The 13,285-nt window shown below is 37.7% G+C and overlaps 1 protein-coding gene across 1 annotated transcript in view; it reads right to left on the minus strand.

Moving 5' to 3' along the window:
• The window catches only part of LOC128543257 (inactive N-acetylated-alpha-linked acidic dipeptidase-like protein 2), a 318,759-nt gene that overhangs the window by 109,761 nt on the left and 195,713 nt on the right, over nucleotides 1-13,285 (minus strand). Inside the window, exons 6-7 of the mRNA XM_053513625.1 lie at nucleotides 10,087-10,230; nucleotides 1,323-1,415 (exon numbers count right to left, since the gene is read on the minus strand). Of these exons, the coding sequence (XP_053369600.1) occupies nucleotides 1,323-1,415; nucleotides 10,087-10,230 (237 nt within the window). The remainder of the gene's footprint in view (nucleotides 1-1,322; nucleotides 1,416-10,086; nucleotides 10,231-13,285) is intronic.

Here is a 13,285-nt window from a genome sequence, read left to right on the forward strand (position 1 = left end):
GTTAGGCAGAGAGTTCTCCCGTATACACATGGACGTGGGCTTCAACCTGAAATAATAATAACACTTTTCTATTATTTTTAGCTTAAACTGTTTCTACAAACTCTTTTCCTGCCAACAGCATGTACTTACAGTAAGCTACTTCTCTATACTTCTTATCTTGTTTAGGTCACGGTGGTCCTGGAGCCTATCCCAGGAGACTTGGGGCACAAGGCAGGGTAATGGAGTGCCAACACATCGAAGGGCACAAAAGCACACTAAAGGCAACGTGGATTATGCCAGTTAGCCAATTCTGAATGTCCGTGCAGGTAAGATGCCTCTGACGTTGTCTCTGGTTCAGGAGTGGCTTAACACAGGGAATGCAACCCATGCCCTGAATACCTCTGTGCATGGTGGCTCTTAAAGTACTGACTCCAGCTGCGGTCCACTCCTTGTGAACTTCTCCTAAAATCTTGAATGGGCCTCATTTCATAATCCTCTCAAAGCTTCGGCTATTCCTGTTGCTTGTGTACCTTGTTTTAACACATTTCTTCTTCCATTCATCTGCTTGGATACTGCACTCTGTGAACAGGCAGCTCACTAAACCAGACTGAGAGACCATTTGGTTTGAGTTAATTAGCTGATTAAAGAGTGACACCACTGAGTTTCCAATATTGAACTTTTTCACAATGTTCTAGTTTTCTGAGATACTGAAGTTTGGTTTTTCATTTGCTGTAATCCATAATCATCAAAATTAAAAGAAATAAACAATTGAAATATATAAGCCTGTGTCTAATAAATTTATACAATATATGAAATTCACTTTTTTAATTGAATTACTGAAATAAATAAAGTTTGTTATTATACTATATTTTATTGAGATGCACTTCTATACTAATCACCAGCCTGATCATCTGCACTTGTTTCTCACTGGTTCATGTTAGATATTTTTATGTTTGAATGATTCGTAGCTCACTGTGTGGCCTAGCAAACAAACAAAAAACATTCCTCTGAAAGGGGTCAGGTACACTGACTAGACTGAAAGGAATGCCGAAAACTTGCCAAGAATGAAAGCCAAAAAAATGACTTTAGAAAACCTTTACAACTATTACTCAAGACTACATAAATACAAGAAGTCTGGCTTTTTGGAAGCAGAATATTTATGAGGGGTGGCCCAAGACTTTTGCAAAGTACTGTATTTAACACTTACTGTACATAACATTTAAAACAAATAACATATTTAAAGCTATTATTATCATTCATTTATTTAATCTCAATGAAATTTTGTGTTTTTGCAAAAAAAACTAAAAAAAAAAAAAAACACCATACTGAATTTATTTTCAAACCTGGATTAGTCTTTCCTCGTAGGTAGCCAATGACATTATAGACTCTTCTGTATGATGTTTGGGATCCGATGCTTAGCCTTATAGTCTTGTGCTCTAAAAAATATAGAAAGACAGAAATGAATAAATTACAGACATTTTCACTTCAGAACTTTACAGTACTATATGATACTTTTCTAAAATTTAAAGCTAAAAAGATACACTGTAAAATAGCTTAATTTATTCATAAACTGCATGTGTGTGTGTGTGCATACTTATGTGGTTGCATAATGCACTCTTAACTTCCAGCACTCATCAGGTTGAGGCATATAAGCAAAGCCACTTAAGGTTTTTTATAACCTTTGGACATAATTTAATTTACAAAAAAACACAAGCCAGTAATTGCCAGCTCTATCATAACTAAAACTTACCTGCTTTTATTTTTATTGTTATGGCACAAAGGCTGCACAACACCTCTTGTGCGGCATCTCTTAAAGCTGATGCAAAAGCAAATAAAATTCGTTCTACCCACTGGGAACGTGATGCACGCCAGCCAATGCATCAGGGAAATGAACAGGTAGGTGCTACATGCTACTGAGATCACTGCTGCTATTCTCTGTTGGCAATTACACACAAACAGCATAGGGGTGAATTTTAATATTGCCAATACCCTGACAGATAAATGTGTTCTGCAAGTGTGTGTGGGGGCGGTTGTGTGGGTGTGTGTATTCAAATAGAACTTTGGCAGAAAAGATGTGACATGTCTGCGGGTTTGGAGTGTAGACAGGATTGAAAATTCCGTTTCATTACGACCCCCGGATCACAGGCAGATTTACTGGCCTTAGGGTGGGGCACTCAGATTCTGCCTTTATTTATTTATTTATTTATTTATTTTTATTAGTCACACACTACATGAATATCAGAGCGAAATAAAGATGAAATCGGCAGAGAGGAGGCAGGACGCACACCGCATCTACTTACACAAGCAGATGACTGCGACGAAAATGTGAGACTGGTTCACTGACGTGTGCTTCTCGACACACTTCCCGTAATTTAATTTAAGCTAGGACAGCAGTCTACACACAGGCACCAAACTTGATTTATCACCCGCAACAAGACACCAAGTGACTTTAGGTAAAAAGATAAAAAGACATATGTATTGTAGCTCTGCAGAAGTCTACAATATGTAAGGTTATCACATCAAAGCAGGATTAAATCTGTAAATGGGCTCGGTCTTAAAAATACTAACAGAAGGTTGGGATCTGTGACATAAGTTTACAGTTAGGTAATCTCAGCTTTATTTCAAGGTAAATCAAAATTATACCTCTTTAACAGAAATGTGAAACAGGATCCCGAAGGACATTTTCTTAACATGGTCATCCTCATGATGAGTGTCAGGAATTTTGGACGGTTAATTATTTTGAAAAGGGATCTACTGGTTTTTTTTTTTCGTGTCAGTTTTTGTACAAACAGTTTATTAATCTCTGATTTGACATGGCAGGGGCATTCAATAAGCAGCAATATTCTGGTACAATTACAGTACTTAAATGTTCCATTCATTCAATGAAATTGACAATTGTCGAGTCAGCAAATTAATTAGAGATGTACTGTATGACAACATGAAACATTGCTCTCATTTGAATCAACAAATGAATGAGCAAACAGCCTCTCAATTACCTTGGTTAGAAAGTGAGAAGGTGTTTGTTGTTTGAGAAAGTTTGACTCTAAACCCTGTACGGAATTTTTTTTTGGAGCATTTGGAGATTGAAAAAAGACAACTGGAATACAGGATAGAAAAAAAAAACACAGAACTTACTGTGTAGTAGTAGAATTAGTATACCCCTATTCCACAATTTGCTACCGAACTTCACCTGATTTGAAATTATTTGAAGTTTTTGTAGTTAGTAACAATAAGGTTAGTTTAAAGTTTAAGCGACATGATGATGTTTCAATACTGAGCAAGTCAGGAATTTAATGAGTCCTAAAGAATTGATAATGAACCATACCATCATTACCAACATGCAGCGAAATTACAACGATGGTAATATCACAAACTATTACAGAGGTGTTAATGTTATGGTGACATCCTCATACTATCTCTCACTTACTCACTTATCGCCTATACCACTTTATCCTGTATTCAGGGTCACGGGAGGGCCTGGAGCCTATCCCAGGAGGCTTGGGGCACGAGGCAGGGTACACCCTGTACAGGGTGCCAATCCATCGCAGGGCACACACATATACACACACTACGGGAATTTTTTGAAACGGCAATTAGCCTAATCTGCATGTCTTTGGACTGAGGAAAGAAACCGGAGTACCCAGAAGAAACCCACCAAGCACGGGGAGAACATGCAAACTCCATGCACACAGAGATGGGAGTCAAGTCTGAGCGGGAATCGAACCAGGACCCTGGAGGTGACCCCTTATTTGATAAAGTCCTACAGTAGATGTGGATTTACAGATGGAGAGCTTGTGGGGGGGATTTTTTGTATTAAAATTGTAAATATAACTAGAATTTTGATGTAACTTGTTTAATGTGCTTAATTTTAAATAGAATTTAATAAAACTTGATCAATATAATAATATTGAAATTTGTGAAATAATATAATAATAATAAAAATAAAATGACCAGACCACATATATATCAGAATATCCCTACTGTATATGAATATGAAAGTCAGGCAAATAAAAGCTTACTTGCTTTAGCAGCAAAAATTAAAGTTAATAGAGTAGGCCTTGAGGGTGCTGTAGGTGGGGGCGTATGGCATTTAAGCACACGTGGGTGCTGCAGGTAAATTTATGTTTTTGTTATATTTTTGGAAATATAAAAATAAAAAAAAACTTAATTAAAAATGAAAATTATGAATGAACAGAATTGGACAGAATTCCTTAGCTTCAATTAATGTAGTATTTAAAAAAAAAAAAAAAAAACACTTGATTTGGAAATATAAGTATAAGCTACTTGCATTAGGTGTACCCCATCTACTGGCTTGAGAAAGATAATGAAAATCATTAGTTCATAATGAGGGGTCAGTTATCGTATAGTTCATTATCATGAATGGAGAGAAACAGCAACCGTGAAACCCACTGCTACAGAAGCTACTCGCTTGTGTTAATCGATACCATTATAATTAAAGGGGTTTCAATAAAGCTATTCCTTGCAGCTTCTCTGCTTGAGCACTGTAATTGCACAGGCAATTTATTATACTTATGGCATTCATCGGGGACGCTCGGGGGAGTTGAGGCGATGTGGCAGGGAGCAGACATTTGCAGAAAATTCCAATTCGTTTGGGCCTTTCTCCCTTCGATTGCTTTTCTCTACGCTGAATAAGTGTGAGATGAATCCTGGCTGGGAGAATCACAGAGACACAAACCCCCCAAAATGGTGCAGTCATTCACATTCAGCTGCATATTGCCGCTACACCAGATGCTCAGAGTGTCATGAACAATACATCGCTTAGCTTTTAACCATCACACGGTGTGTCTCTTGAGAGCTGGTCCTTATGAAGTCTCCATGGAGTGCAGGGAGTAATATGATTAAAGCATGGTGAAGCAATATAGTGGGCTTAATTGAAAGGGAATTAAAAGCGAGGACACTGACAGATAGAAACAAACGATTTGAAACCTCAGGAGTGGTCAGTGCTCAGCCCAATCAATACAGCACAGATTACTAGTTTCTAAGCATTTGATCCTGCTAATGGAATACAGGTGGCAGGTTGGGGCCAGAGTCACGGTTGGGGTGATGCAGAACTCTAAGGTGGACATAGGGGATGTTCCTTCTTTGCTCCATGGGAGTTAGCTCACACTGATTCCTGGACATTTGACTGGTGAAGGTGATATTGTGAAACTGTCAGTGTAATATCTCTAATGTCAAATTTTTCATCGCATTGCATCCTTTTAAACAGTGGACACACACTGACACAAATAGATCGGGATGAGTTCTAATTAAACATGCTGTCATCCAAACCAGTAAGCACTGACTCATAATAACCCCAATACCAGCAGCCTTTAACTTCCTTATTCAAACTTTGGCAGGGGGATTTGCCTTAAAGCCCATGTCCTTTCATTTTGTCGCTGGAGCTGAAAATCCTTTACTGTCTATCAAGCTGAGACGGCGCCACAGCAGCACAGGCTGAATCTCCCGGGCGACGATGCAAAGATAAGCGAGGATTTTAACTCAATAGCAGGAATTAGAGCTTAATAACCCCCATTAAAACCTGCAGCAAATGCCTCCCAGTGTACACACACAGCCAGATGAGGGCCTCCATGATGTATAGCCCTGTGTGTGTGTGTGTGTGTGTGTGGGTGTGTGTGTGGGTGTGTGTGTGTTAGAGTATAAACAAGTATGAAATGTTTTTCCTGTGCGTATTAATTAAGTATAAGTCAGGGAGACTCAGTTTCCAATTCTGTATACAGGCTTTGTGGGCATTTTTCAGTGCTTTATGTGGATGGGATTGAATAGTCAAGAAATAATAACCATAGAGAGAGGCATATCAAGCTGGGGAATGCTGTGAACTGCCATGACATGACATCGCATAACATCTCATCCTCACAGCTTCACGGCTGTAATAAAAGGTCAGAGAAACCCATTTTCACATTTAACCTGTCGTTTACCTTCAGTGATCTTTTTGTACCAACCATGACCCCTTATGTACACATGAGCAGAGCAAGCCAGAAAGTGACCATTCATTTTTCTTTCTTTTTCCATGGGGGTGGGGATTTAGCACCTCCTATCAGACAGTAGCTGCTCACCAGGAGAGGTTAATACATGTTCCTCAGAGATGTGAGAAGCCATCCAGATGCACCTTTCCAAACTGCTGTTTATGATGACCCACAGGAAAGAGTGCTATCAACCCCCTTCTTCATACATGAGTTCACAGCCCACCATGATTTTATATATTTTTTTACAGTCATTGTATGAATTATGCCTTAAAGATTTGAATAAAGGAAGTGGAAAAAAGTTGTTGGATTACTGTACATCTCTGGTTAGCCACTGCAGAGCACATGGTGTAGTTATGTGCATACTGTATGCATGAGCACTTAATTTCTTCTCTCCTCATCTGAGCCTTTGTTATTTTCTGTTTAGCACTGTATTTAGAATCTGGGTTTTCAGTTTGTTTTGTCTTGTATTTGTTGTGCTTCTAGAGAGTAATTATTATCTAGCAGCAGGAGGCACAGTGGTGTAGTGGTTAGTCCCCTTGCACCTCCAGGGTCTGGGTTTCCAACAGTCCAGAGCTAACTCAGAGATTTTTCGAGGTATTGAGTGGTGGGTTGGGACTGGGCACTATATCTGTTATGTTGGCCACAGGGATGTGGCTGAGCATTGACAGCAACATGACATTGGTGCCAAAACCAGAATCGGAATAAATGGCCTCTCCGACAGCCAGTGCACCAGCATGACAGAAACACCAAAACCTAAGCCAGAAGGGGTTGCTGAACCTATACCCTGAGTGTCATCCAGATCCATAAAGCTGAGCACCAATCAGCAACGTTCGAGCCAAAGGAGCCTCCTGTGCGCATCACACAACGCAGCCTGGCTCATTTGTCGTATCAGCATACGAATATACAATATTCGATACTATAAACTACTCTTTGCTGGTTTGAAACATACAGTATAAACAAATAAAATACAATTTATGTACTTAACACGTCTGCTGTAATTCATAACAGCAGTAAACGGCATCATGTTTTTTTTGGTCCCGACCTAGACTTGAATGTTGTTTCTAGTTTAATTATCTTTAACAAAGTATAGGACATTGGAACTAACTGTGTGAAGCACTCTCATGCAACTGCTGTGTGATCAGTGCAGATATGCAGATTGTCAAAAAACTGAACTGCTTCTATTATTATTAGGATGCTTTGCACTGCTGTGCTGTCAAGTGCTATTTTACAAGCTGGCAGCCAATTAGCGCTGGTGGATTTCAGACTGCTAAATTGATAACAAATTTGAAAATATGTCAATTTAAGTTGGCTCTACACTGTACTATTTTTGGTCCAATTTGCTGTCACTGACAAAAATTACACGTTGGGGAAAAATTCTTTAGTCATGTGTTGAGATTGAAGGTCTTAAAACTAATGTGACATGCTCACCAGGGGCCAATTTTGTGACTTTGTGGCCAAATACAGCCAATAACAAAGCTCTGCTTGTATCAGAAATTTTTATGGAACACTCTGACACCTTCCTAAAAAGCATCTTAAAGCAGCTAATAGATAAAGAATATGGGATTCTTCAAAACTTATGGGATAACTATACAAATACATTAGTAGCAATGGTGAAATGCAAACAAAACATGCTTATATAACCAAGAAAAATAAATGCTTATTACAGTCTGTTAAGCTTACACTAAAGAATGTGCCTGCATAACCAACCCTGTAACTTGATTTACAGAGAATGGATCTTTTAAATCTTAGGCATGCTACGTACTGGGATTATCTCATACATCTCATAGATCGTGACATAACAACCTTAAAAGACTGCTGAAATGATGCTAAAACAAACTTGTACTATGAAAATGTAGCTCTTTATTTGTATACAACTAGATTTATCCGCATACTGTATCTTTCCTCAGTTTAGCGCCTCACTGGGATTGTAATTCCGTCCTCATTTTATGCTACATTATACTGCATTTCATACTGCTATATGTCCCACAGTTCTACTTTTCTGTCACTTTATATAAAGGTTTTAAATATAAGTGATTATTTTAAAGAGTGTAGGTGCTATTGAAAAACTTTTTCAATAGCATAAGAGCACTATGCAAGGAAAAAAAAAAAAAACTGGCAATACATAACGTGTAAACAGCAGACCAGTGATTACAACAATCTGAGTGGGTTGCCCAGAAGTAAAAAAAAAAAAATGTTTAGCTATTATTCAGGATGAATACAAATATGAATAAATTTTCTTGAGTGTATATTAATGTACAGTAAAACCTCACCATATGAAGGTAATTTGTTCCGGAGGCAAGTTCACTCACTCCCTCACTCACTCACACATCATCTATACCACTTTATCCTGTATTCAGGCTCACGGGTGGGCTGGACCCTATCTCAGGAGACTTAGGCCATGAACCAGGGTACACCCTGAACAGGTTGCCAATACATTTTAGGGCTCACACACAGTCACACATTCATTCACACACTACAGGCAATTTGGGAATGCCAATTAGCCTAATCTGCATGTCTTTGGACTGTAGGAGGAAACCGGAGTACCCGGAGGAAACCCAACAAGAACAGGAAGAATGTGCAGACAGGAATCAGGCCTGGTCGGGAATCGAACGCGGACCCTGGAGGGGCAAGGCGACAGTGTTAACCACTACACCACCCCGGAGGCAAGTTCTTATTGCAATATGAATTACCCATAAGAAATAATTATATGCAGATAATTCATTCCAGCCACCCAAAATATAACAAATATATCTAAATATTAATATTCATGATTTTGCATATATAAACAATCAAAACATTTAGAAAAGATATGAAAATTCAGTCAAATATGAAATAAAGACATTAAACCTCATTTAACCTTAATTTATTATTTTTTCCTGGCACCGACTGCTTTTTTAACAATGATTTCTTTCTTAATTTCCACTAAAAGTCCCTCCTTTTTCTTCTTGCTTCCATCCCTGATTTGGACCAAACCTTCTTGGGACCCATGATGCTATGTCTTCACTAAATATTGCACAAATGCAGAAAATGCATTTTCTCCATTCTCAATTTAGTTGAGTTCAATTTCTCCCAGTCACTAGGGAAGGATGCCAATGCAAATTTCTTGCAAATTTTGATTATTAAGGAGAATTTGGTATTATGACCCTAAAAGTGACTAAATGGGAAAATAGATACACAGATTTTATGATAATTGTCAACTTCGTTTGTTGACAGTACACCTTAGCTGTATCTCCTTAATAATGTGCATGCATTTTTTTTTACTTTTTTATTCCCTCACAGTTCATACTCTATGTTTAATAATGAAGAACAGTTTGTCCCCTTGTTTGGCATGTCAGGAGCTTAGTTTTGTGGATGTGTGCGGCTTGGGTTTATGTCATGGAATCAACAGGGAGGTGCTAGACAACAGCACTCAACCACTGCGTGTCAAATGTCCTTAATTACAAGCACTTTTTGTGCATTTGTTTAATTAATGAGATCTGCTATTGCATCTTTTTTTGAGGATCTGTCCTCATATTCTGATAGCCCGATGTCATGTACTGTTTAAAAACTTTGTTTCTGCAAGGACACTCGTGGATGTTCTGGGGAAGAGCACTAGAAAATTTAATTGTGTGCCACATTTGAAAGGTACAGTATACCTTAGTAAAATTCTCTACAACAGCATGACATTAATTACAACTTCAACATAAATTATGTTTTATATTGAAGTGTTTGTTTTAATACACTGTTTCTATAAGAGCTCATACACGGGGCCTTGAATAGTAGGCACACCACATAATCTACGGCTAATAATAATAAATCAGTAATAATAAAAATGTGTCACTCTGTGACAAAGAACAATATATAAAAATGGATAAGGTAGGACAATGGTCAGCTTTTTTTATACTGTAAGACAATGTTTATATATTGAAGGAATCCCCATTGTCAGTTCTGTTTGCCAGAAGTAAAGCTTTTTTCCAGCACAGGAGGTCTTCAGGACAGCGGCTTTGTGGTGGCCACATCATATCACCCAATGCTTTATTCTTTACATATAAATCATAATGAAAGTGAAAGCATTATACTTATTTATTTCTCTACGTTTAGATTATGTTTAGGACATACAGTATACAGTATAACATGTGCTTACGTGAGCTTGATACCATTCTCATAGGAATGCAAGGTTGGCTGTCTCCAGAACTGGATGCAGATAGCAGCTCTCTGGCTAACATGGCGGATATTGGCTGCACCAGCAGGGATGTCAGGTTGTGTCTCTCTTCCCTAAAACTGCCATCTGTCATGTAAGGAAGGTAAGAAAAACCAAAAAGTCAGAGCCCCATTACATCTTTGGATTCGATTGCCATTAAACACTACAAACACATCAGGAATGGAGAACACTTACCGCAGCATGCAAGAGGATGCTAATTAGTTCAATCTAAAAGTTCTTTGCTTGGTTAATATCTCTAATGACACTCCATCTAAATGCAATTCCATCAAAGTAGCTGAATGCAAGCAGCCGAATTTAAGGCAAACAGATTGGACTGAGCGGTGCATACCTGGGGTGTGGATCAAAGATCTGTTCTACTATGAAATAAGAGTGAAGGGCTAAACAAGGTTGCTATAATCCACCCTAAATCCAGCACAGGAGAGTCCAGAGGGTTTGCACAGTGTTACCAAGGTGTCTGTCTGTATTAAAGCCCTTTCCCTGCTGCTGATTGTGGCTCACTGGTGCTAGGCTAATATGTTGGTGGATTTAGGTTTAAAGTAATGGCTCTGGCAAAACCCAGGAGGGATTTTAGGTGGATGCAATGCTCCATTGATTTGGCCTTATTAAAATGTAGGAATGGTGTGCATAATCCCACTTTAGGAACAAATTTATTTAGCAGCTTCAATTTTCCAGCAGCTCTCCCACACCGGTGTAATAGGTCGGCTTCATACGCTGCTAACAATCAGGAGACCTCAGAGCTCAGCATACACTCGATTACCTTCCCCTGATAAAGCTATTTGAGACAAAAAAAAAAAAAAAGTTAAAAGCCAAAGCAGAGCCAAGACAGCAGTGGTGCTTGTGATGAGCTGAGTATTCGCTCATTTGCCAGAGAAATGGGGATAGATCATACGGCTCTGAATGGCCTTTTTGTATGCAAGGCACTGATGAAATTATCTACACCTGAGAGTTGCAGAAACCAAGATTGCATATAGGAGAATGAGATAATTTAAGTTAATTAACTCAACGCTTATGAATGGGCTTTACAATAAAATGTTATTTGTGCTTGCATGAAGCATGCAGCAGGGTAATATTCTAATTTGCCATAAATTGTGCCTATTTAAAAGGATAATTCAACATATAAATTGATTTCTACCATCAGGGATCCAATAAAATTATCAAAACATACAGCTAGTTTAAAGGAGATGTGCTTTAAAATTTTATTTTGAATATTGGATTAAGTAAAACAGAGAGAGTGGTCTTTTTTTCAGTAAAGAGCATTTTGTAGTAAATCTGTAGGGACACATTAAAAGCAGTGCTTCATCTTTTGGATTGTACAATAAAAAGAATAAGCAAGGTAGCTCGTATCATGTACTGTAGGACTCAATTACTTTTGCATCTTTAGCAGCTAAAATCACTCATACAAAGTACATTCTGGCAAACACTAGGCACTGATTAGACTTCGATTTATGATCAACTTAAAGATCAGGCCGTCATTGACGTTGTTTGTATATATAGTCTTATACATATACATATAGTATGTATAGTCATATGACATACTGATGAAAACTTGACCATGAAAGGTCAGCTGTGCTTATTAATGTAAATCACCAGAAGACAAAGACAGTATTGAAAGCAGTATGTGTACAAGTGTAGTGACTTTTCTTTAGTAACAGAAATGCAACAATGGCCCACAGGAAAAAAAGTTAAAAAGGCTGTAGCAGTGTGAGAGATAAATGACAATTCCATGTCACATTTCCGTTTACTTAGAAGGCCTGCTCTGTTTTAGCACTGCAGTTGTGTCTTTGCAGAAAAATTAGACAAAGATTAGTTGCTATTTTTTGAAGAATTCAACAATGAAAGTTTATTTTTATGACATATTTCATAGTGTTGTAAAAGGCAACAATTTGTAAATTATTATTATTATTATTATTGTTGTTGTTGATGAGTTCTTCTAATGTCAGATTAAATAATGAAATGTGAAATATATTACTTTTTGTAGAGGTTTATTGATGTTATTCATTATTATAATACTGTATATATCTATATAAATGGACTAAACAAAAGGTCAATGGCCAGAAGTGATATGTTTGCATAATCATCTTTTCAAAGGCCACAAAAATATGTATTTTAGTCACTCACTTTCGACTAGATCTTTTCAATGGCACCAAATGTCATTAAAAAGACATTAAAATGACAACATTGTGCTGAGGGGGAGAGCACTCTAAAAACTAAAAGAACAACAAACAAACAAAAAAATAACTCCTTCCAAAATTGTATCTTTAGAGTGCTGCTGCATCAAAGACCAAGATGGGTTCATCCTTGGCAATCACAATGAAGCAGTTTGGATGCCTTTTGATGGGCCACAGGCAGGTTGAAAGCTGATACAGTGGTCCATGTTATTGGAGTGTGTGAAAGGAAAACAAGAAATTTTCTTTTACTTCTCTACCACTTCTTTATTACAGCAGACTATCTTTTTTCTCCTTTTGTCTCTCTCACACACACTATGAGTATATTCGTCTCTCTCTCTCACATACATACTGTATATTCTTTTTTAGGAAAAAGGTTTTTAGGTTCAGTTGCCATTCAATGGCAAAACCACAGCCACTGGATTGAGTGCTGGGCCCAAGCCCGAATTAAATGGAAGGGTTGTGTCAGGAAGGGCATCTGGCGGAAAACCTGGGCCAAGTTGTTGTGTGGGATTGGATGGTCCGCTGTGGCGAAACCTCGATGGAAGCAGCCAAAATCCAACTACAACTTGATATGTGTAACAAGAGATTGAACACTATTTGGGATTCAATACTTTGGGAAGTTAACTAATATTCTAAAGCAGAATAAGCAGAAATGTAAAAAAAAGTATGCTAAGTATATTAAATCCTAGCATGCCAAAACATATTTAAGTATACTTGCAGCCAGTAGAATGACTAGTACACTTGAATTTTGCTATTTTGGAACAACTAATTTTGTACAAAGTGCATTTAAATTGTAGTTAAATCGTAAAAAAAAGCACAACTTTAAGTGTATCAAGTATACTTTTGTGTGTCAAAGTGGAATAACTTTACTTACAGTAGTACACTTAAAGTATACAATATGTACTTATATGAATTGGTAAATAAGTGTGCATTGAAAATTACAATGACCTTTC

Source organism: Clarias gariepinus, chromosome 15 (assembly GCF_024256425.1).
Source record: "Clarias gariepinus isolate MV-2021 ecotype Netherlands chromosome 15, CGAR_prim_01v2, whole genome shotgun sequence".
In the NCBI taxonomy this organism is placed as follows: Eukaryota; Metazoa; Chordata; class Actinopteri; order Siluriformes; family Clariidae; genus Clarias; species Clarias gariepinus.